This window comes from Cuculus canorus, chromosome 19, assembly GCF_017976375.1.
Source record: "Cuculus canorus isolate bCucCan1 chromosome 19, bCucCan1.pri, whole genome shotgun sequence".
NCBI lineage: Eukaryota > Metazoa > Chordata > Aves > Cuculiformes > Cuculidae > Cuculus > Cuculus canorus.
This window is the reverse complement of record NC_071419.1, coordinates 2,206,355-2,231,736: the sequence shown is the minus strand read 5'-3', so window position 1 is coordinate 2,231,736 and position 25,382 is coordinate 2,206,355. Positions and strand designations below refer to the sequence as shown.

Below are 25,382 nucleotides of genomic sequence, written 5' to 3'. Positions count from 1 at the left end.
TTTACATGTAAATACTCTTGGTCAGGGAGTGCAGGGTTAGGACAAGGGGGAATGGTTTTCAGATGAAAGAGGGGAGGTTGAGATGAGATTTTTAGGGAGAAATGTTTTCCTGTGAGGGTGGGGAGTCTCTGGCCCAGGTTGCCCAGAGAAGCTGTGGCTGCCCCATCCCTGAAGGTGTTCAGGGTCAAGGTTGGATGGGGCTTGGAGCAACCGGATGCAGTGGGAGGTGTCCCTGCCCATGGCAGAGGGTCGAACTGGATGGGTTTTGAGGTCTCTTCCAACCCAAACCATTCCATGATTCTGTGATTCTATGATTCTGTTTCTCATTTTCATCTCAAATCTGTCTACTGCTTTGTGGCAAGGCTATGAAACAGTTGCTGCATCCCACCTAAGGGGGTAAGGAAATCAATTTGCCTATGCATACTCTTAAAATAATCAGTTTTCCATTAAAATAATAAAAAGTACTTTACTTTTAATTGTGTGTATGAAACTTTCATTTTTAGGTTTTCAAATGTGTCACTGCAGATGTTGTTATGGGTACAGCTGAATTGGAAGTTCAGTTGTCCTTACACAACAGAAATTCTCTTCCTCTTTGAGCTGATGGATCCCTGGTAGCCTTGAGGCAATAAGCCTGGAAATCTTCCAGTTTCATAGCACGCTGAACTGAAGCCTGTAATGGACGTGCAAGCAAATTGAAGCAGGCACATCCTGAGAGTGTCTAGGAGCAGTGACAAGAATGCTGTTATATTTCTCTTAAGTTTTAAAAGACAGCTGTTTTGTAGAGATTATGCCCTTATTCCTTTTAGCCTCTGGTTGTGGAAAGGATAAAATGACTCTCAGAGGCAGCGGAGTTATATGTGATGGGGAAATCTGAGCTGCGGTCTGAGTTTTTCCAGTTTCCCAACGATCTGTCTGCAGTTCATTGACCCAATACAAGTTAGGAATGAAGCCGATATCCACCTCTCTACTCTTTACTGGACAAGGCAAAAACTTTTCTTCCTTCTTTTTACTTTTGAAATCCTCAGTTCAGTTCTTTGGGAAAAAAATATGGAAAACTGAAATGAAAGGACTAAAGCTGCCATCTTCCAGAAGGCAGCCAGAATCCCAGGGCCATTGATTATGTGTGTGGACAAACCCATTCATCCTCATGCCTGTGCAAATGGAGCTTTTGAAGCATGGAAACTTTCAGACTGAGGAATTCAAGCACCTTGCCGTAAAATGAGAGGGAGTTAAGAGGAATGATTGTTTCACTCCGAAGCCCTTTGGGAAAGCAAGAGGCTTAAGGGTAGAGGCTGCCTTGGGAACAGCCGATCTGAAGTGCAGCGATGATTTTCCCAGCACAAAGCAATAAACAAACGATAAAGCAGGGAGGTGTGAGCTGCTGGGAGCGGGGCAGCTGCTGGCCCTCAAACCCCAGCCCCGCTGTCGCTGTGCAGAGCCGCAGGCAGCGCCTGCTCCTTTTGATGGCAAAGCAAACAAGAAACATTTGTGCAGCTCTCCCTCTCAGAACTTATTTTGGTGCTGATTTAAACTTTATTCACGTGCTGTTAGGTTTGGTAAAGGAGGGATTTAAATGCAATTTTAAGAAGGCTTAGCAGCAGGCTGGCAGAGGTGGGTGACAGACACCAGGTCGGCTGTGGGCACTCTGATTGTCTTTGTGGTGTCAAACGGGGTATTGTACCAAGACGTTAAACTTGGCAGGTATTTAATTTTGTGGGTTAAGTTTGTGTTCAGTGTTGGGGAGAAGGAGGTACCACCCCCCAAAATCACTGCTCTTTTGACTCTGTTTGCTCCTCTCATGGAGAAATTCACAGAGCCTGTGAACTTCACCTGTCCCTCTGCTTTGAGAGGGAGCACCCAGGCTGGGATGTGTTATTTTAGAGATAGAGAGTTTAATGTTGTCGGCTTTCCTCCAGCACAGTTAATATATCTCATGTTGGCACGTGATAGGTTGTGCTGTACACAAACAAGCTCTTGTGCCAGGATGGGGCTTTCAGAAAGAAAAAAAGGAAAGAAAGTGCCAAAAAAAAGAGCAGCGCTGGATTAACTGGAAAGGTCCAGACCAGTCGCACTCCTTCCAGGGGGGTCATTCACTTTGTTGCCTGCTGCTATTCATCTCAGCTTAAAGCTTTCAGAAATGCTGCTGAAGCGAGGGGCGCAGAGGCGAGTTGGCTAAAGCTGAAGGCAGCTCCCAGCCATTCCTGCTTGCATAGTGAGGCTGCTTTCTCTTGTCAGGAGAGTTTATAGCCCCTCGTTAACTTCTCCTGGTTTACTGTTACCTGTATAACCGTTGCTGAAGGTACTGGGCTGGTTAAAAATCAAACCCCTAAACATGGAACAGATGCTTAAGTACGTGTGAGTGGAATGCGCAGTGGCTGCAGGCCCATCCTCCCTGTCTCCTGATCATTCCCACCTGCTCACAGGTCAGGGACATCAGCACCACCTCTCTCTCCCATCCCAGGTGATTTGAGGATGTGTCACCTGACTCCAGTTAAGCAAAACCAACACACGTGAACCTTCCCCTTTTAGATTGCCTGAATTTGGGAGCTTTTAAAATGGTTTTCTGTAGACTTTCATTTTCATCAGTGCCTTTTTTTTTTTTTGCTTTGGGGAATGACAAAAAGAAAAATAAATTGGATAAGCTCTTTTAAAGACATTTCTAGTGATAAAAGCAGAGTTGTAGAAGATTCTCTTAGGGGCTGCCAGCTCAGTCATTAAGACACAGAAATGCAGAGAGCCACCTGAAGATTTGGCTTCTTGTCTGTAGCAACTCTGTAACTAAACCTCAGCGTTTTCAGACTTCTCTATCGCTGACTTCTGGGTATTCCCAGCTCTGTTTGAGGATTGAATCCACCGCACCGGGTGAGTTTCTATTCAGCTGGAAAACGGTTCCAGGGGTTCCTGTATTCGTGTGTTTGTTTTTTAATCTCCACAAAAAAACCTATTCTGGATAATGAGGAGAGGAGGGCCAGATGTGTAGTGACGGAAGCCTTTTCCTCTTTGATGGGATATGATGTGGGATTTGGTGATGGTGCGTGGGGTGCAAGTGGCAGAGGAATGTCCCTGTGGATTGTCCCCCTCCGGAGGCAGCAGGAGCCTCTGCTGTCCAGCTGGGATCTGCCTCCTTGACCTGAACTTGTCGTTGCCCTCCTCCTTCGCCCATTCCTGCACTGCCTGAAAGCTGGCGCCGAATTCCTTACGTCTGGCCTCAAAACCAGGCATGGACTTCGCTGAAAATCAAGACTTGGTTTTTCATCCTGGAAGGGCCTTTCTCAGCTGATGAACATCATGGGTTTACAACTCATGGGAAGAAGAAAATGCAGATTTTGGAAATTCTGATGTTTTCCATGACTGCAGAAAGTTAAGAAAACCTAAAATGAAGGCGGATGTTGGTGGTAGCGAAGGGATGGAGTTTGAGAGTTTGTGCCTCTCATTAGTGAAGGTACAACACTATAATCTGGAGGAGCTTTCATAGTTTTGAGGAAGCTCTGGCAGATGGGGAACAGAGCTTGCCCGCAGCCCAGCCTGACTGGTCCTGCAGCTTCACAGGGCCTCGCGAGGATAAATGTGCACAAATGCTGGGGAAAAATGGCAAAACTGGGACACAGCATAGAGAGGGATTGGGCAAATGTCATTTTGCCGTTCATCCCACTCCAATGAGGTTTTTGGTATCTGTGAGTGTGCGAGAAGAAGTGGCAGCGCGTTCCGTTCTTGGCCACAGTTCTGGCTGAGATGTTGTCTAGCGCTCTGCCTTCAGAGTGTGTTTTGTGCCGGGAAGGGAAGGAGCTTGAAGGAAGGATTCTGGGCAATTCACTTTGAGCTTTTTAAACTATAGATGTAGAGTGTCATTTTTTTTATTGTCTGGTGAGGCTGTTTTTTTTTCTCTTACTTTCTTTCCCTCCATGGCTTAAAGTGTTAATTCTACACATTGAAATATAATTTTATTGAGCAATATGAGCCGGAGGCGGAATCTTTGCTGCCATCAAAACCCAAATGGTAAATAGGCTCTTTCTCTAATTTGTGGGATGTGCTATAACTCAGTTTGAATGTTGAAAGGAAATGGGCCTCCAGGGGAGTCTGGAGCTCTGTTCGTTCAACTTCTAATTAAAGTTTTCCCCTCTCAAGTTTCACTTTATTTTCCGGGGCTTTTGCTCCATGATGATTATTAACATGTGTCCCATGGCCAGGAAATCATTATACCCTTCCCCAGCCCAGTGTTTCACAGATACCTCCTGCTGCAGACCCAGCCGCCTCAAACTGCATCTCCCCAAGATCCCGCGGCCAGGGCAGGTCAAAGCGGGCTGGCACCCTGAGGCTCCCCGCCTGTTTCCACGCAGCGACACAATGACTTTTTTCCAGTAGAGCATGATCAGATGTTTCTGTCCGGCGGAGAGGATCCAGTCCAGGATTTCTTCCAGCCTATTCTTCACGTTTCAAGAGCCCAGGCCAAGTCTGGCTTCCTATTCCAACTCCAACAGGCTTATCTTTTTGGGGGCAGGAGTTGTTAGTACAGTTTATCTTGCTGGCTGGAGTCCTCCCTCAGCTGAGATATGTACTCTGATGCCGCGTTCTTTTTTTCCCCGCTCTCTCTCTCTCTCTTTTTTTTTTTTTTTTATGTTTTCTTCTTGTTGTTTTTATTTTTAAATGTGTAAAGTGAAGAGTTCCTCTTCCCCCCCCCCCCGCGTTTCCCCTCCAAAGAACCAACCTCCAGTTAATTACACGCTGGAACTGTTGCTGCTTTGCCAGAGGGGAGAGTGAACCTGTGCCTGCATGTATGCATGTGTAAAATAGATCCAAAAATGTCAATGAACAGCAGGAAAAGTTCTGGGAGACCGTCTTACTACTATCGACTGCTCCGGAGGTCACGACTTCAGAGACAGCGAAGCAGATCGCGGAGCCGGAGCAGGCCGCTTAGTAGGGGTAATTCCAACCACAGTTCTCTTTCCTTGGCAGCGCAGAGGCGTACCTGCTGTTGCTTAACTTCGGTACTGTCGATACGAAAGGCCAGTGTGAACATTTGTAAGTGTACATGCTCCCCTGAGGCGCGTGTCGAGCTTTGCAGAAGGTCAGTGCCTTGTGTGGGGAGGGGGAATTCCTTAATTCTGGAGCTGAGCCGGGGAATCGGGTGTGGGTGCTGTTCTGTACTGGGGCTGTGACACCTTGTGTAGCTGTAACTAACTCAGTCTTTCCAGTTCTCCATCCTTCAGCTTTTTCATTTGTATAACTGGGGTTGCTGCTTTTCAAGCTAACTGAGATGTTTGGAGGCCTAATTGCTGATTACAGAGACCTGAACCTCCCGGCTTACGAGATGCTATCTGTATGCAAAGATGTATTGCCAGAACTTCTGGTTCTTCGGAGCTGAATATCACCGGGGGGGGTTGCAATTACAGAACCGAGTATGGTTTAGGGGTAGGATTTTCGACAGAGCCAGAAGATTATGCTCCTGAGGCGTTGTGGAAACCTGTGGGACTTGTATTCCCAAATCACTTTGTGCTTTTAAAAACCCTGTTCTAAAAGGGCCTATTTGTCCTCATCAGCAGGAGCTGGGAAATGTTTCTTTAGGGCACACTCACTTGTGCAGCCCATTTATTCTGCTGAAGGCAGCTACTGACCTAGTTGTGTGTTTAAAAGAAGTTATTCTGTTTTTCTCTTCTAGTGTGTAATAAATGTTTATTGGTGCTTCTGCCTATCCTTAGAGCAGCTGAAGAAGCAGGAGTTTGGAGTCAGTTTGCTGCTGAACTGCCTTTTTGGGAGGGAGTGGAGAGGGTTGTGACAATCCAGTCATTTTAATGGCTTGAGCTTAATCAAAGCCATTTATTAAAACAGAATTTTTTTGCTGTTGTGTGAATGAAAAGCCCCCCTGCAGCACATCAGGTGTTCATGCAAATCCAGGCTGTACTCATCTCACGGGAGTTAATTCTGATTTAGGAAGCAGATTGTAAAGGAGACCCCGGCATTCCAAGATTCTTCTTACTGCAATGTCTGCTTTCTTTTCCTGGCATACAGAACTTTTTTCAGGATTTTGAATCATTGTGCAGGAAACAATGGGAAGCTGAATCAGTCCCTGAGCTTCAGCTGTTCCTTTAAGCAGGAAGTGTTTTTCTTTCCGTGACTTTTAGTTCTCCCTGTCAGGGAGGAGTGTTTGTAAACTCACGAGCATCTCACAGTTCCCTTTCCCCCTTTATCTGTTCAACCCCAAAATATTTTACTGTCATTTCAGTTCCTGTGACAATCTAAATGTGTTAAGCTTCATTTAGGTAACCCAGTGTAAACTTAATGGCGTAGTTTGTTATGAGCACAATGAATATTCAGGCAGATTTGATGGAAATGGAGATGAACTCGAATGTTTGTAAGAAACTGGGTTTGAGCCAACTGAAATCTTCTTCTTGTTGGTCTCTTCCTGAGTATTTTTTGTTTGTCACACTGTGTCTAGGATGCCTACCTGCTGGGACGAGGCACTGGTTGAGCTTATCTGTGGATCTGAAAGGGATTTGCAAATCCAAATGAGAATTTTCTGTGTATTTTTGACATGTTTTTGTAAGAGGTGCGGAAAGTGAGCTGTGCAGTGGTGGTGTCACACAGCAGGGTCCAGCAGGAGGTCAGTGGACTCGGTCCGGGGTCTGGAGTTGCTGCCTCCTGTGGCTACTCTGGCTGCCAGTCCAGACAGAGGGAAAGAAGTGTGAAAAACCAGCCAAAGCAAGACTTTCCTTCGCAGTTGTGATCCCACTGGAATGTTACTGGACAGGAGGAGACTGTAGGGGGGGTGGGACCTGTGGAGAAGGCAGGAATTGGAATGAGGTTCTAGATTTTGGGGTGTGATGTAGTGTTAATGTCCAAACCTACAAGTCTGGATGAAGGAAAGAGCTGAGCGTCCCCTCAAATGCTGGCTCTGCAGTGGAATTTGCTGTCTCTGGCTCGGATACTGAAAGATGAGATAGCCTTAGTGGGACGTTACTATAAATTCATGAGTATGGGAGTTATGTCACAGGGACTGGCAATGGTCTGGTTTGCCACATGTGTGTTTCCTCGACATCCTCTTGGCAACCTTTTGCTCTCTGCAGCCTCCAGAGCCTTTGCCAAGAGCCCGGGGAAGCTTGTGCTGCTCCCCACTCCCTGGATGGAGGAGCAACCATACCTGGAAGCTGAGTTTTTTCCAAGGTGTGTCACTTGGGCTGGTTAGGAGCATCCTTTTGGACATCTTTGAGGTTTGGACACTTTGTTACGCATTTAGGAGGAGATCTCTGCTGGCTCACAACCCTCTTCCCATCTGGAATCATGCACTGATCGCACTGTGTCAACGCTGGGTGATAAATCCTTGATGCCGGAGCACCCATGGGCTGCAAGTGCTGCCATCTGCTGCCAGCACGGCTCTTTGCTGGGGGGCAGAGAGCCTCTTGCAGCCCACGCTGGTTTATACTGGGTCTCCTCGAATAGAGAAGAGGCTGTGTTTAAAGCATATATTTATATACTGCTGCTTCCCACTCTCGTGCCCTGAGGGGCCAACGCCACCCATCCCCGCAGGCCCTTCCGATGGGCATTGCTGTGGGAGTGCTGCCTCCTGGCCCTCGGGAATGGTGGAGCACAGCCTGCGCCAGGGCAGACCGTAACAGTCGGCATCGCAGCCACGGGTGGTGGCTGTTAGAGCCGAGACCTACTTTGGGAAATTGGTCTGGCTTCCTGAGGTACAAAGGAAGAGACAACCACTCCCTCAGGAAAAGCAGCACTTTTTAGATTAGGCAGAGGGAACAGAATTTGCATTTGCTATGCGAGTGTCTAAGGAAAGTCAGGGATTGTGTTCTATTGCGACTCCAGATGGAGGCAATCTGAGGTAGCACGCAGAGATGTGTGAGACTTTCAGCTGCTCACAATGACAGCCAGCTTATTTGCTGCTTCTGTGACGGTATCTGTTCTAGAATTCTCTTATAACATGTTCACCCATGTTTCAGTATGTGTGCCCGCCTGTCCCTTTGAGAGAGCTGAGGCTAGAAGAGCTGAAGAACAGCAACACCGATGAGGAGGATGAGTCAGAGCAGACAGGAGGGCGTGCTGTCAGGAGGCTCGTGTGGCCATGCCTCCAGCGGGCTTAAATCAGTGCTGTTCGATAGTGGATAAACAAGGCAGGCTTCAGCCCGCTGTTAATCTTTGTTAGAATGATGATAATGTCTGAACTCTCCTGGTGCTGCTTTCCCCAGGGATTCGGGACTTGCTGCAGGTATATATTAGTTAAAAACATTAACTGCAGAACCCCATTCTCTTCTTTGGCCCATCTGTTCCGCTCAGAGCTGCGTGTGACTGCATGAGGAATCATGGCAGTAATTATGATTACTACCAGGTGATCCATCTAATGTAGTGGAAGGTACTTGGGAGGCAGAGAGGGTAGAAGGAAAATTAGCAATAAAAGCAACACCTGCTTCTGCCTGCAGCACTTTGGTTTGTGGCTTACTTCACGGTGTCTCTGCTGCTTCTTCATTATGGATATAACGAAGGAACAAGGGTCAGTGGTAAGTGCTCCAAAAATTCAGTTTGCTCGTAGAAACTACTCCTGGGTGCTCCATTTGCTGTCTCATATCTGAGCCAAAAGCAGCTTTGGCTTCAGGTCTTTCTCGTAAAGGTCTGTAGGCAATCAGTTCTCATCAAAGCTGTAAGAATTGAGAACATTTTGAGTTCCTGATCTTGAAAGTTTAATGTTCCTGATACTCCTGCCTCAGTCAGCTCCTTGGACGTAAATGCCTTGCTCTGAGTTCTGTTTATCACAAATGCTTTTCAAGGTGTTCTGCAAAAAGGATTTTTATTAAACAGGCTTTATTCTTCTTCTCCTTTGATGGCTGCTGTGAAGAGAAAACTGACTGATCTCTAGCAAAGCCCAGGATTTTAGTACACCAAACCCTGCGTGCTTGGAGGCAAAGGTCAGGCTGGTTTTTCTCAGTGCAGGCTGTTCAGATACACCTGTCCTGAAAACGGCTGGAGTTTAGTCTTTGTCTCTGTTTGATGAAATCAAAACCTTTTAAGTGATAAATAAGAGATCAACTTATACTCTAACAGCCAACCCCTTAGGGGTTAAGGGACTCGCTTGGGACAAGGAAAGCAGAGACCTGAAAACTGTCCCAGCGTCTAACAGTGCTGTAACACCAAAGGAGGGTTTATTGTATTGAAAGCTAACTCAAATTTCACACACTGCTCTCTGATCTTTCCTAGATGAAAATCTGTTTTACAGCACATTAACAAAAAAAAGTGGTGTTTGACAAGGAATTTCTTTACTGAGAGTAAAGATCCCTGATGAGGCTTAAAAAATGTGGAGAGGTGGCACTGCAGGACATGGTTCTGCAGATGCAGTGGGGTTGGACTGGATGAGCTTAGACGTCTTTGCTACCCTTAATGATTCTATGATTCTATACTGAGTGGAACTTCCCCCCCTTCCACCTCTTGCGGGAATTTCCCCTGCAGCCCAGGGCAGTGCTCTGGACACGACTGGGTTAGATGTTGTGGGGAGAAGGGATGTCTCTCATGTTCTGATTAGAAATTTTGCTGTTACTGAAAATCCCCACGATATTGTTAAGCAGGATTCAGGATTCTGTTAGTAAATAATTCACATGAAATGTTTAAACAATACTTTGTGCTTTCCATGACCCACAATTGACTTTGCTTTGAATTACAGTTAGCTGTGTGCCTTCCAGGTTGTTCAAAGCACATGCGTGTTTTCCTCTGTGTGTGCACTTACTCTAGCTGAGGTTTAGCTTGGCTTGTTCTAGCTGCAGCAGGGGCCTGGGTATTGGAATACCTGCAGTGTATCTGAACCTACCTTTCCCGATAGAGTAGTACTGACCAGACCCATCCATCCCAGAAAAGCAGCGCCATAATCAGCTCATGGATACATAAGCTTGTAAGTAATTTGTTGTGTGCTGTCCAGAGAGAATATCTCCCTACATTTACGATGCCTTCTCTCCTTTTTTTGCCATGCCAAACCATTTTGTGCCCCTGAGCCCTGATTTTTGTATTTGTGGTCTCTGATTTTAACAAATTGAATCGTCATTATGAGTGCCATACTGCTACAGAGCACCGTGTGTGCATCTGCCTACAAAGGGCACAGGTGTAACCTCCTCTTTCATTCTCACTTCCAGTACTGGGTTGTTGTTGTGGAGTTTTGGATTTCCCCTAGATTGCAGTATAATGCATTTGTTGAGAGGGACCCTATCATCTGGCAAACGTCCTGCAGCTTTTAATGGTCTGCGTGACTAAAGAATATGGGTTTTCATTAAAAGTAAAGGAGCTTTAGGTAGATGCACTGTCATGTGAGGTGTCCAGGGGTAGCTTGCAGGGCATCCCATGGGTGGTCAATGACAGAGTAACAGCACAGACTCCAGGCTTCGCTGGGGCTTTCCTTTGCCTGAAGGCAGAGAACTGGGGAATTTTGCATCTCAGGTTCCTTCTGTAAGATCTTGACCATAGTCCCATACCTGAATGTCCAGTGGTCTCAGAAGCTGCATATGCAAGAGGTAGCGAAACACGGCAACAGCCTTGATGAAACCGTGAGAATTGTTCAGTGCTGTTTAAGAATAACTCTGGTAACTGCTATTCAAAGAGCAGCTCATTAATGCTGCGACAGAAATGTGAGACTTGTACCAGCAGCTTGAAGTTTGACTGTTGTCTCTTTTTGCTCATCGTTTGCTTACATCTGTTTTAAGTCCATTGCTTCTGGCAGTGACCTCCCTGTCCCCTAACAGCATTGCTGCGAGGGACTGACTGACTGCTCTGAAAGGACATAAGCGGCAGAGTTGCTCCCAAGCAATGCAAAGTGATTTTTTACCTAAAAGCCAAAGGTAATAAATAAAGAAGCGATGAAAAACCCTGCTCTGAGTCCAAAAAATAATTATTCCAAAAACGTGCTTAGGGGGCTTCAGCAGAGTTTTTGTGATCTCTTAATGTATTGGAGTAAGATTGTCTCCTTACTGCTGGGCAGTCCAAATAGTTTAGACACAGAGCTGCCTTCTAAAGGTTTTAGACCTATATTTCCCTTGAACGTCTTCTAGTGTGCCACTAATCCCTTAAGTTATTGCACTGAAGGCACTCCATAATCCTTTAATTTGCTCTGCCCTCAACAGGGACAGGGAATGAGCTGGGTTGCTTCCCATCTCTGGGCACGAACAGCTTTGCTTTTTTCCACTCGGACAGTGGCTGAAGGCAGTTTGCTTCCCTTTTAAGCATTGCTGAGAATATCCTAAATGTAGATATTGTTTGCTCCTCTGTTTGTATATATGTGTATTAAAAAGGCACACAAACCCTGGGATTTCCTTACCCCTGGCACTGCTTTATGCAGCCTTAAGGTCATGCTTTACACTGAGTTTTCTCAGGCTCCTGTGGAAATCGGCAAATGTGAAAATTGATGGCTTTTTGAAAACTGTGAATTCATCCCCAATATAGAACTAGAAAGTGTCAAGAACTTGTGTCAGCCACAGGTGATTTCTGGCAGCCTCCTCTCCCCAGCCCTACAGGAGACAAAGCTTCTGACTGACATTTCCTTGGTGGTGCTGACAGTAGAGCTTTACAGTGATGAGTGTCACTGGGGCAAGTGCCGTGCTGTTTATAACTAAGCGGAAATGGTGTAAAAGGCTGTCCAGAGAGACGTAGTGATTGCCTGAATTTGGGAAGTTTGTCCTATCCATCGCTGCTTGCTTGCACAAGGGGTGCTCTTGAGAGCCAGGCTGGGTGTCCAAGTCTGCTCCCAGAGGTTCGTTCATGAATGCTGGCTTCTCAGCCCTGTTTCTGAAGTTCATTTTGTGTTGAGCAGTGAAACATTCACTTTGAGGGGAAAAACACGCCCTGCAATTGTACAGACTTTGAGAAACATCGGCAAGAATAGAGGCGGACAGAGTTCTGCGTCATTAACGTTTGCACTGAGAGAGGAGTCCTCAGATGCTGGGCACTTAATGTTTCTTTTTGAAGAAACCAATTTAGCTGAAGTGCAAGTTTCCTTTGTATATTATGTGCTCACATTTTTGATTTCTTACAGCACTTCTGCATCAGTGAATTTCTTGTGGAGTCAGAGATCAAGCCTGGGCTCGTTCTGAAGTATCCAAATGTGGGAATAGGTGGACTGCTGTAAAATTTGGCATCCGGAGTTAAATTACAGGATGCCTCTTAAGCTTCTTGGTTACTATAGTAACAAGTAATAGTCATCCTTCATGATTAAGCAGTGGCCATGGTAACCAAACGACCAAGTTTTAAATGAAAGATATTTTCCCTTTACATTTTTAGCAGTCAAAGGTTAACAGTAATTACCTTTATGCACTCAGATGGGAACAAATCTTGATCTGGCTGGTGTGTGTAAAGTGGGAATATTTGGTGTTCATTTACATAATTTTACTGCTAGGATCGGCTGGATTTGGGGTACACACCAAGATGAAATTTCTGAGAATGGGGTGAAATGCATCAGTCTCCCCAGGAAAAGAGAATGTGGTTCACAAGCTGGGCTGGACTGTTCTTTAGTGTTGCAGCGTGTTCCTGAACAGGTCCTCGCAGTGGCTGCAGCTCCGTTGCAGAGGGAGAGATCCCTGCAGAGACCTCGCATATTTTTTAGGATGGAAAATGCAAGTATCAGTATTAGTGTAAGTAAGAACATCCTCCCACTTCAGAAGTAGGATGGGCAATGTACAAGTGAATATATCCCAGCGAGATCCCTTTCTATAATCTACTGCGTGTTTCGGTTTGTGGGTAGACGGTGGTTGTCACTGCAGCACCATCACAGAGCTACCCAGTTGCTGTGGGCAGTCACATACAGGACTAGAGCACTTTGAATGGTGGTTTCTTTGTGTCCCTCTGTGGCACATGCTTACTTATAAGAAATAAGAAAATGTGACTGCTTTTTAATGTTTTCTTTCCTGTTTCTCTCATTGGCGCTGGCAATGTTTGCTTGAAAGCATAAATGTGAGCCTGTGAAGCCGACACCTGCAGGGATGTTTTCAGAGCACATATGTGTAAGAGAAGCAGAAATTCCCACCCATCCACCCCCAAAGGAAATAGAAGTATCAGTCACAATAAATTAGGATGTGTGCTCTGCAGTTAGGAACTGTGGAATGTAAACTAGCTGCTTAAGAGACTCTGAATAGGTTGAAGATGTCTGAGTAACAGCAGGCAGGACAGGAGGTGTTTTCAGCAGCACTCTGGGCACGCAGGCACCTTGGGAGGTAGCCAACGCATTCCAGAGGCACTGGGTCCTGACACACACAGGGGAATGCAGAGCTTTTATGTCAGCACTCACCTTTAATAAGTGTTTAGGTTGGGGAAGAAGGTGACACTATTTATAAATGTTATAAATGTTCTATTGAACGCATAATAAAATGAAGGGGACTCATTTCTGTTTGGTGGGGAACTCTCAGGCCTCCTGCATATGCACCTGGAAAAGCAGAAAGGCTCTCGGCTGTCCTCAACACCGGCCCTAATCTGAACCACCTACAGCTGTAACGGCAGGAAGGGCTCTGTTGTCAGACTTAGGGCTGTCAGTGCTGCTTTTTAGTGCCAGCTCTGAGCTGTTTCATCAGGAGGGGTACTGTATTGTCCAGTAGCTACCAAAATTTACTGCTATCTTGTCAGTTAAAATCCCTTACTCTTCTTTAAGTGTTTCTGATGAAACTGTATCCTGAATAGCCCATGCTAAATCCCAACCTTGAAAGTATTACAGTTCCTTCAATGTTCAGGCAGTCTAACTTGGATTAATTGCCCTGGGCATTAAGACTCTTCCAGGCTGATCTAAGAGCTGCATGTGCCATGTGAATTTCCAATCTTCATGTTTGGTCTATTACGCAGATGGATGTGAATAGGGATATATATGTGACCCCATTTATCTCTCTAATGAAGTGCCATCAATGGAACATCTGTTTCTTTGCTGTAGAAGATGAAACCTCTGATGAATCATGCTTATAAATTAAGTATTTATTTATTTCATTTGCATTTTGCCAGTACAGACCTGTTGTAGCAGCTACCGTGCACGATGGGAAAAATGGCCTGGTATTAAACTGTGCAAAGCTTTCATTTAGACCATGCTGCTACTCCACATGTGAAGTGAACTGTGCTGTACCAGTTCATAGTTCATCTCTCCAAGTCAGCTGTTAGGAGAACCCCTTGCAAGGAACCAAACCCAACTGATGGGAGAGGTGCTCCCACTTCGTGTGGGCTAGTGCTCTGCAGAGGCAGCTGGCCACAGCCGTGCTCGGCCCAAGGCTCCGGGCAGTCTCCGGTGGAAGGAGATTGCATCCTCTCTGCCTGTCCTGGGTGGGAAGCGCAGGTGGCAGCATTTACCTCCCCAGAAACACAGATTACAGAGGGTGTGAAAGTTTCTCCGTGGCCGTGGTTGCCTCTGAACGGCAGCCACGCTGATGAAGAGCTGCAAGAGAGCAGCGTGGTAACAGTTGTGAATCTTTGCAGAAATGCTAAGCATGATGGATGAACCTCATTTAAATCTCCCTAGAGCTGACTTCTTGTTCTCCAGGCTCCATGTTGCTTGTCTTTATCATCACATAGGAGGAAGCTGATGTTCCACTTCACTTTATCATCCATTCCGGTTGAATCAGGGTATTAGCAGTCTCCACAATCTGGTTCCCAACCAGGCTAGAATTCTATCTTTTTGTGATGTATTTTTTAAGTCTGCTTGATTTCAATTTTACCTTGGAGAGAAAGGTTCCTAATGATACGCTGTTAGCAAAAGATGAATTTGTTCTCTAGACATCATAGCAAAGAAAGATAAATATCATACATATTTTATTTCAGAGACTGGTAAATAAAGAATAAAAATACCAAATATATATATCTAATTAAACAAATGCAGGGCAGTAGATGCAGAGTTTGTAATAAAGGCCGCTCCACTGGCATGATTTGAAGTTTGTTTTCAGAAAGTGGGTAGATTTTCTGGATGCTCTGTCACCCCCAGGCCTGGGGACCTGCGGCTGCGTCTGTCTGTAGGATGTGGATCTGTTTCTTCTGTCTCGAAGTACAGAGAAGTTAGTGTGTGTCTTTTCCAACTCATGTTGAGAATTATCTAAGCTTTCCTTTCCCATTTGTGCTATTTTCTTCTTTTTTTTTGCCCTCGGGGAATACTTTTTGCTTGACAAATACACCTTGTCTGTGTCCTCAGGTAAAGAACAGGCTCCCCACCAGGTTCTAGGAGGGTGCGTTGGCGCTGGATGTGTCGCTAAGCCTCGGCTGGGTGGTGGGATGGGATGGGATGGGATGGGATGGGATGGGATGGGATGGGATGGGATGGGATGGGATGGGATGGGATGAGGCTGCCCAGCCGAGGGGCTCCAGCTCCCTCTAGTGAGGCTGGGGGAACAGGCAGAGCTTCCTCTGGCTCTCCGCTTCTTGTGGAGGTTGGACTGAGCTTCCTGGGGGAGAAGAGGGTGCAAAACTGCTCAGCCAAAACCCACAGAAAAAAAGGGGCACCAATTCCCACATCTGCTTGCATGCATCAAAAAGCACCTTGGGATGCAGCTAGGAAAAGAATCCTCTTACTGGGGAGTATTAGAGAAAATAGAGGCAGAGATACATATCGAGTACAGAGGGAAATCACACAGCTTTTTCAATGCTGGATTCAAGAGCCATTAATAGCACTCGCTGGGGAGCAGGATGAGGAATACTAAATACTCCACAGGACACGATATCCGAGAACCTGACACAGAGATGACAGGAGATCCATTAAAGTGCGCGGTGTGCTGTGCCAAGGGTCAGCGGCTCTTCACATCATTGGTTAACAAAGAAAAAGCAAAAGCTTTTCTTCCAGAAGATCTTAGTGCCACTTTGAGAGAAGCTGCCCGTCGTTTCCAGCAGATGGGGAGCGGTGTGGTCTGATGTTTTCTGTGAGCTGAATTGTTTTCCAGGCTGTTCTAGGAAGAGTCTCACATCAATGGTCCCAGGCACCGTTCTCATAGCGTAGGGCACTGCGGGGTGCCGCGCGGGGCTCGGGGTGCCTTGTTCTGCTTTCAAGCAGGGGCACGGCTGGGGCAGAGGCAGCGTTGCCCCTGTTTAACTGAACGCAGTGAGTCTTTAACGCTTCAGTCACCTGTAAGGGAAACGAAGGTAGCGGCGAGAGGCCGGATCCATTTGGTGTAGTCGCTGTGCATGGTATTAGCTGTAGGCACGTAACCAGCCTCTAATGAATTCTAAATAGTTTGTGGCAGAGTACAGGGCCGAAGGCAAGTGGTGATCCCAATTTATTTTATTGTTTTTTTTATGTAAGTGGTTGGATAAGCGAGCATTTTTTTTTACAAGGTGTAGTTCTGTAAACAGTATCCTTAACTGTCTGAAAGGGTTGAGAGAGCAAGAGGATATGGGAACTGTTCCTGCGTAGAGCATTGAATGAGTGGGGAGTCAGCCACTGATTATGGAGTAGAGGAGTTGTGGGTGCAGCCAGGGGGATTGCTGTCTGTAGGGAGGTGTAGTTAAGGTAGAGATTCTAAGATGCAAAAAGAAATCGTTTTATTCTGATGTAAAAAGCGGTGGTGCCACAAACTTTCATTAGCGTAGAGAATACCCACTGGAGCGTTTGTTAACTTTGCTTTTAGATGAGTCTGGTTTTCAGAGGGCACCATTACCTGCCCTAAACTTTTGCTTCTCAACCATATTTATTTAAAAGCCAATTTTATTGCCTAGTAAAGGTTTGACTTTTAATTAATTCTGTGTGGTGTAGCAGTTATAACATTGCTGTAAGGGATCACCTGGGACTCGCTGAGGGACCGGGAGGGCATTGGGCGATGTGTTCCAACAAATAGTTCCCCAGGTAACAGAACAGCCAAGCGCCCTGCAGCTGTATTTCCAATCCAGCTGACAGGAGGAAGAGAATGTTAGCAGGGACATTCATAACCTCTCAGTGGTTTTCAACTGGCCTTTATCTGCTGGAAATTAGACATTCTTGCACCTCGGCTTCCCATTCACAGTTATTCATGCCTCGTGAAGGGGAAAGTTGACTCTATTCAGTATTTATTATTTTCTGCCTTTGTTTATTCCCAGGGTACTATTCCATTTCTAAGAAGTGCCTCTATTCTAATGGCAGCTTCTAAATACCCTTTGCATTCAGATTAAAGACTCATTCCTCCTGGGCTCAGGTGGCCACCTAAAGCTGTTTTTCTGCAGCCTCTCTTGAGTATTTGAAATCGCACAGACACTACAAATATCGGCTCTCTAGGGACTGTTTTTAATTCATAAATGCTACTGCAAGCCATGTTAAATAAATCACTCCTGTCACTCTGTGCCTCCACCCCTCCTCTGTTGAGTTTGTAGGAAGGAGTTATTAGATAATGCAGAAATTAGAGGAATAACACCTGAATTCATTAAGCAATAAAATTAATTCACGAAGTGTAATTGCACGAGCAGGAGACCGGTAATTCCTGTTCCCTCTGGTTTCGTAGAAACTCCACCCTGGTGAGCGCTCTGGGGCGCCCTGGAGATGTTGAGCGCTGAACCAAACTGATGGGGCAGGACAGGGAGGAGCGCACCTTCCCTGCCCACGTCCTGGAGCCGGCCTGACCTCTCCGAGTGCTGCGTGCAGGATCTTTTCCACCAGCTTTTGCTTCTGATGAGCTCTTAGTTGTCTGCATTGCATCCAGCTGATCTGGTGAAGTTCTGTTGTCCTCCAAAGTCTCCTTTCCTTAACACACGTCACCGGGGTACGGTGCAGGAACCTGGCCTCCTGCCGCGGCTCCCCAGCGCTGCTGGCTTGTCTGGCATTCCAGTCATACTTCTCTTTCTTGCTGCCTCTGATGAAGTCATCATCTCTACCTCTCATATTGCTGGCTTGTTCGGAGTGCCATGGCATGTGCGGTGCTGACAAGCAGGGCTTCCTTTTGGTGAGTCGAGGGAGACCTTTTCTTGCTGCTACCTTCTCTGACGCTCACGCAGACTTGTACCTCCCTTTCTTGTTTGGAGTTGGAACAGTTTCATATCAGAAAATCAACTTGCTGGGAAATGCTTGCTCGTTAGTTATTCCTTCCAGCTGGTTCTCTTTGCTTTTGTTCATGCTGTCTCTTCTACTGGCTGATCCCTGGAATTGTGTGTGAGAGGAGAGCAGGAGATGGGGAGAGCACGAAGAGAGATGAGGAAGCAGAAGGAGTTAATGTATTTCACTCCCACTAATCTTGTTAATGTAATCCTGATGATCTCTCGGACTAGCTGTGATTCACAAAGGCAGGTAATGCAAATGTAAGAACCTCTCACTTGCTAAGTGAGAAGAAAACAGTGTTAGTATTTGTGTGCCTAACACGGAATGCCCTGCTCTGCAGCAGAGTCGCAGAAGTTACAGCTCAGGCGGCAATGACCTTGAGTGGGTTAAGGGAGAGCTTGGGCACCAGGAGCTCCTCACGGTCTGTTCTGCTCTCGATGACTTGGAAGCCTTAGAGGGGTTTGAGATAGCGATGCTGCTCTGGAACTGTTCTGCAGCGTGGAGAACAGGCATGGAAATGTGTAGTAAGGATGAATTACTCTGTCAGTTCAAATACCTTGCATTTAGTTAACAAATCAAATGTGTTTATTACTGTACAGAAACAGTTCCAGAAATATTCATAAGCCCGAGGTCCTAAATGAAGGTGCGGTGTTTACGGAGCTGTGTCAGTCCTCCTGCTAGCAGTGAGGGACCCTGGCAGCCCCGGCAGCTTAAACCAGATCCAGGTACAACACACACCAACAGCATCTTGGCCCCAGCCTTGTGGGTTAACCTCGGAGAGGATTTGGAGGGTGCTGGTTTCAAGAAAGTTTCTCTTTGAAGATCTTTGGGGGAAACCCAGAGCTTTGCAGCCTTCTGTAAATGTTTGGGAAAGCAGGAAGCACTTTTGTTTTTCCTTGTTTCTGTGATTGTAGGAGGTGGCTGAGCCTCAGCCCAGCACCAGCCTCAGCAGAAGTGGACCCATGAGTCTTATGGGGAGAGTTAGGATGTGTTCGTGAAAATGACTTAGGAGGACCCCAGGAGCACAGTTCTGCAATGTGGTGGGTGGAAGGGAAACCCAGTGGGAGTAGAAATGCCTGGTTATTAGTGCTGAGGAAATGCCATCAACAATGAGGAGAAAATTAGGAGAGGAGTTTCTACCAGAACAGCCACAGCGCTCCTCAGAGCAACTTACGATCCTCTTCAAGTCTAATTTGGAGGTTTTGAAGAGCTTCTATGATTCTTGCTTCTCTGTTTACCCCACCTTTTATTTGTGTGTTGCATTGTGGGCTGGGGGAATGCGGGGAATCGGAAAGCCGTCCCTGTATGTGGGCACCCGTGTCTGCAGGCTGGGTAATGTGCCTTTCCTCGCTGTACCAGGGAATCTGTTTCCAGATCCAGCATGCCTGTGCTGTAATCCTCATTTAATAGACTGTTACCTCAGTGATTTCCAGGCCTCTGTGTCATGAAAGAAAAATTCGGAGGTTTTAAGTTCATAGCAAGTCGAGGGCTTTGGGACAGCAAATAGCGTCCTGAGATACTGTGTAAGTACTTGGATCAAATCTGAGCTAAAGCAAATACATGGACAAATGAAGGTATAATCCTGGAATTTCTATCAGCTGAGGGACAGTATTCAGCTACCAGAGACATTCGCAGTCTGGTGAGGATGTTATCTGATCATGCTAAGTGCTTCTGGAAATGTCAGTCCGTGGTTATCTGCCTGCAGCAACGCTGTTCCTCGTTCTTGAGTCCTTTATCTTGGGATACAAAATGGGTAGCAGACATTCATTAATGAAGCCTTGCAGTGTCCCCGTGGGATTGTCAAGGTTTTTATAAATTATGAATCTGATAAAAAGCATTAAAATGTCCTGGGGTCGCACTGTGAGTCTGTGACAGAGGTCAGCGTGGGGCCCTGGGCTCTGAGCTGTGGAGGTGAGACAGCACTGCCAGCAGAGGCTGTCCAGCCAGAAATGGAGGGGGATCGGCAGAGGAGGAGGATGGGTGAGAGTCGTAAAGAATAGGCTGAAGTCAGGTTCTTAATCTGATCTTTTGGAGCTTGTCTGTCAGAAATCACAGAAATTGAGGCTGGAAGGGGTTTCAGGAGATCAGCTGGTATGCGTTGCCCCAGGAGAGGACAGGGACAAGGGTCATTGTCCCTGAACCTCGCTCGGCAGGGACAGCTCTGCCCCTGCCGCAGAGAGGTCTCAGATAGCTTGATGGTACATTTCTCTCTCTAGATGATCATCCAATGTGTAACTGTCCGTGTTGAGAGAAGACTTTTCCCATGGCTAACCTAAATATCTTCTCCTGTCAATTAAGACATCTCTTTTTCAGCCTCTGGTGCCTGTGAGAGAGCTTTCGTTATTGCCATACAGCGACCTTTGATGTGGTGGCTGGTTGCCGTGGTGTCCCGTGGGCTTCCTGGGCCGGTAAGCTGGCCTGAGACTTCTCCCCTCCCCCTGAAGAAGTAAAGGGCAGTTCAAACCTTGGTGTAGTCATAGCATCCACTATGTAAAACTGTTTTGCTGTACATTCCTGGTTGTTAGGAGTTACTAATTTACCTGTAAGCTATTTTTACTTCCTTTTAAAACAAACAGCTCTCCCCCCTCGCCCCAGACTCCCACACCCAGCCCTCTTTGCAGTTATTTCTGGTGTCTTCTAAAGAGTTTTGTAACATCACTCTCCTGCAAAGCCTCCCCTCTACAGTGAACCCACACTGCGTAAAATAATATGGAGATTTGGCTCCAAATATTTATGATCAATATGCTTGAGTATAACAGGGAGCTTTAGGTCTTAACTCATTCCTGCATTTTGGTCTGGGTCAAAGTGATGTGTTTGCTGGCTCTGCTTTGGGTACATTTTAATGAGGAAGGAAGAATTTAAGAGCACAGTTTGTGACTTCAGTGCAATCAGACCCAGATATTCATCAGCCATGGGTCATAACACACTCTCCCTTTCTCCGAGGAGGTCTGACCTGGGTGGTTGAATAAGGAAGCAGATCGACAGGTTACCAAAAGGGAGACGATTGTGCACCTTGGTCTGACAAACCACTGTGGTTCAACTGCATAGGGGTGTAACACCTGCATGGAACAGCGAGTACTTTCCCTCTGTGCCAAGGGCAGGGTGTGCTGGGCTGGCGAGCAGCTCTGTGCCAGTGTCCCAGGCCTCTGGGGACGGTGATTTCTTGCAGCTGCTTTTCACATAATCCCATTGTCCCTGTTTTCCAGCCATGCATATGAGAAATGCTTTAAACAAACTTTATTTTTCTGGTCATTAAGAAAATGCAAAGCAGCTTCTTTGGCTGGCCTGTCATCTTGAACTCACTTTGAAAATGCTGCAATCCAGTAGTTTCTTTATGATGGTCAAAATAAAAAGAAGGGCACAGTTCAAAGGAATGGGGTGGAAGCTTTAGTTTGAACGAAGATGGCACCAAAGGACTTGATTGTCTCCTTGAGATTCAAAGTGCAGCATTCTGCAAAGAAAGAGGCCAAGACATTAAAAGGCTTGTCTGGAAGTTGTGAAAGCAATGGGCTGGCTGGTTTTGGCTGTCTGGATCCCATACAGGTTACGTGGCTGCTGTTGAGGAAGTACAGGTGAGATTTGCAACCAAGGGAGATGTCACTGAATAGGCACTTCACCCAGTCCATGGGTGGCATCTCCCATTGTGCCCTCTTGGAATAGTTGAAGCTACAGCTCAGGAACTGTCAGGTGGAACTGCAGGTATTGGTTGTTTCTTACAGATCCCGGGTGATGACAGTCTTTGGCAGTCAAGGAGGGACAACCTTCCTTGCCAAGACCTGATGGCAGCAAATTGTGAATTGCAGTGGCTGAGAATTGGCAAACAAACCACCTCAAGTTACACTGGTTCTGAGACCATCATTGTCTGAGACAACCCTGAGTGCAGGCTGCTCCGTCTTGAGACTCCTTTGCATACTAATTTGTAGAAGCCTCCCTCTCGCAGCTGAGTTTGCTCTTTACTGATGCATTGAGGTACCACCTGATGTTTGTTTGATTTTTATACCCATTTTGAGAATTCGTAATCAATTTGAGGCTGGTTTTGAACGTAAAAGTTCTTCACGTCTCCAGAAGTCTGGCTGTGAGTGAAAACTGTGGCGTTCTTGCTGCAGGGTGTGGTCAGTGCCACCACACCACAGGGACAAGCAGGAAAGGAGCGCTCAGCTCAGATCCCCTGTGCTTTTGGTGAAAGGGGCAGCCACGTATCTGGTGTTTGGAAATGAAGATGCACTGCTAGGAGATTGTTCAGGCCTTTGTTCTATGCTCCTGACACTTTACATGGGGTTAGCGCTGCTGCTAAACACGATTGAGCTGTTACTTCTGACCTTCTTGCCTTGCTCTAGAGATGTGTATAAAGACATGTCCACCTGCAGAGCCAGGCGCAGGTCTGACCCACGGAGATTGATGCGGGAGGCTGCACGTCCTCAAGCTGCAAGCCTCCCTGCTCGGGAAGAGCTGTGACATTGCCCAAGGAGGAGCGTTCTGCTGCCCTTCCGTCGTGTGCCTGCTCCTGGAACACCGTAGCCACAACAGCTGAGATTTTTTCTTGCAATTATCACTAAATACCTGCGTGATCCTGACCACAGGCCCTGCCCATTTTCTCGGCTTCCTGCCTAGCAGAACTGGGATGATGCAGCTCGGCCTTTGGGCGAGGGAAATGCTTGGCTAACGAGGGCTCTTGACTGTCTGGAGAAGAGAAGCTTATTACGAGGTGTGAGCAGCACTGAGTGGCAGCTCAGAAGCAGATCTATTTTCATGAGCTCCATGGTGCTTTTAGAGAGTGTTGGTGAACTGAGGTAGTATCTCTTCATAATGCTGCTGCTGCCCCTACCTAATATCTTTCTAAATCTTCTCCGTGGTAGGATATTTGTTAATTTAGCCTTTTCAGCCCCCTCCCTCCCTCAGCAGCAGGGAAGGAGATGTTGTTCATATCCACATTATACTTTTGCATATGCAGGCTTTAATAATCTTTTCCTAGTTCCAAAGTAAATTGCTGGAGGAATTAGAGAGGGAATGTAAGCATCCTCTGCCTGTAACCCCATTAGCAATTTCCCCTAGGAGTATCGAGTCCACAAGTGCACAGATCTGTACGTTGCATATAATTCTCACTTGACTCAATACATTTTCTGTTTACCCATCTGCAAACAGGAAATAACAATAATGCTAACCTGCCAGGCATTATCTGAACCTTACAGTTTTATCAAAAATGCTAATTGTTGAAGGTGAAAGTCTTGCTGATTGAACATTGTTCCAGGAGGCTGGGGGAAACACAAGCGGAGACGGTGGTGTGGTTGTGCTGCCTCATTTGCAAGGGCATCTCAAAGGAAGAAGCCACATTTTGCGTGGCCTGCTGGCGTTCCTGGGCTGTTCTTGGGCTTGTGTGTTGGTAATTGTCCTTTGTTTTCTGTGCTGTCCCCAGAATCCCCCCCGGAGAGGTGCGGGCAGAGGCGCAGCATGCCCAGCGGGGTCCCCGAGAAGAACCCCACCATGGAGCCTGCTGCCACCACGCCCTTCCGGGTCACGGTAAGTGTCTCTTCCCATCTTAATGATCATTATGGCATCTTAATGATTATTATGGGGTTTTGCCAGAAGGGAGAGGAACTTGCTCATCCTGAGGGAAGAGGTGTTGTATGCGAAACTAGTTGATAACTTATTTTTCAGTCAATGTGCTGTTGTTGGATACTGTCAGCAACAACATGACTATGAAATGTTTCTTGGGAAAGCAACAAGGTTTGAATTTGAATCTGGAGCAGGTTTAGGTAAGTTGTTTTACTTGGAAGACATTCCTGGTGATGTTTCCTTTGTGAACCCTAGAGCAGTATGTTCAGAGAGGTGTTTACTGGCCTGCAGCTGCACAGTGTGTCCTCACACACCTACAGAGAGAAGATCTCATGCAGAAGAATCTTGCCTTGACTAACAGAAAACCTGCCAAGCTGGTGGTTCCCCAGAGCTTGATGTCCTCTCCCAGCAGGAGCCTCGAGGACCCATTCGCTGTTCTCCATTTCTTCTGGCCTTTTGCTCTGAGATGCTCTGCTGGTATCACTGTTTTGGTGTGATAGCAGTATGTAACAAACAGGACGTCATGTGGGGGTGGGCTACCAAATAACGTCAAAGCCAAGTAATTATTCAGCCTAGGAGTACACTTGGCTCTCAAACAGAAGCGGAATGGCAGTGTCAAAATCAATATCTTTTTGAAAATGGGCAATAAATGCAGCTGAGAGGAGTAGGGCTTTTCCTGATGTGTTGTCAGCCTGGACACATCTGTAGTGAGCGCAGCAGAGCCTGGGGCTTTCTCATCGGCTGACACTACCAAGGTCTTTTGGGTGACAGTTGGGGAAACCTCTACTACTAATAAGACAGATTTGGAGATTTAAAGAAATAAGTACAAGTACAAAGTATAGACAGCTGGAGGTTGATACCAAGTCCAGGCGACAGCCAGGGCAATCTGATGGTTCTGTTTTCAAGGGGAGAATGTCTGCTGAGTGTGGGTAGGTTTACGCACAAGTAATTTTAATCAGAGAAGAGGCAAATGGTCTTGGAGCTTGTTTTCTCAGTACACGCTTATAGGTTTCCTCTGCAGGCCACACCTACTTCATAGGCTTTGCTTCCTAACAAAGCTGGGTGGCCAGAACCAGAATTTCAAAGGAGAGACAATGGTGCAATGTAAACCAAACTGGAGCACACCCAGTTCACCTGAGAACATTTGCACCTATGAATGAGTCATGAACAGCAGCTTGTCTAAGCAGTTTGGTTTAGTTCTATAAACTGTAAGTTGGTGAATGTGTAGCCGTTCTCTGTGGAGTTGTGCTCTGTAACCATTACATGCAAACCCATGTGAATATGTGAGAGTTGGGGCTTTGGTCCTGTCCTCTGCCAAATGAACTGGGAAGGAGTGATGAAAGTAACGTGTGAAAGACAGGAGTAGAGCTGTGTTTGGAAGGACTGTGTGCAGTATGGGCGAATACTGAAGACAAACAGAAAACCAGTGGAGTGTACAATGTCTTTAAGCATTTGCCGTAGGGTCGTGTTCAGTTTTCTTTTCCTGGAGCTAATGGACGTTGTTCTGAAAGCTCCCTATTCTAACAGGTCAGAACACAGAAGGAGCGTCCTTGGGTCCGATTCCTCTCATGATATCCTCATTTTGCTACTCAAGGTGCATCTTGTTTTGATGCCATGGGGGAAACTCATTTTTTTTCTCTAACCCATTCTTCCACCAGCCATGAGCCATCTCTCGGAATTGATTATCGGTTACAAACGCTCTGAAGCTCTGAGCATGGCAGGCAGACCCAGTGAAGCTGACTGAACAGGCATGCTTTTGCTTTGTGCCGTTCATTTATCCGAATCTATCTGTGTCAGTAATGAGTGTCTTTGAACCTGAAACAATGTTCTACTTGTCGATGAAAAGGCAAAGATTGATGGGAAAATCTGGATTCTTCACAAGACAGAGAATTTGGGAGAGTTTTTC

At 46.4% G+C, this 25,382-nt stretch overlaps 1 protein-coding gene across 8 annotated transcripts in view; it reads left to right on the top strand.

Annotated features, from left to right (window-relative positions):
• DAB2IP (DAB2 interacting protein) overlaps positions 1–25,382 on the top strand; it is a 194,543-nt gene that overhangs the window by 35,285 nt on the left and 133,876 nt on the right. For 2 of the 8 annotated variants that reach the window (XM_054084391.1, XM_054084393.1), the window contains exons 1-2: positions 4,624–4,920; positions 23,337–23,440. In XM_054084391.1, coding sequence (XP_053940366.1) covers positions 4,779–4,920; positions 23,337–23,440 — 246 coding nt within the window. In that variant the 5' untranslated portion in view covers positions 4,624–4,778. Of the gene's footprint in view, positions 1–4,623; positions 4,921–4,952; positions 5,066–17,458; positions 17,832–23,336; positions 23,441–25,382 lie in introns of those variants that run through there. The other 6 variants (XR_008453016.1, XM_054084390.1, XM_054084392.1 and 3 more) reach the window with 4 other exon arrangements.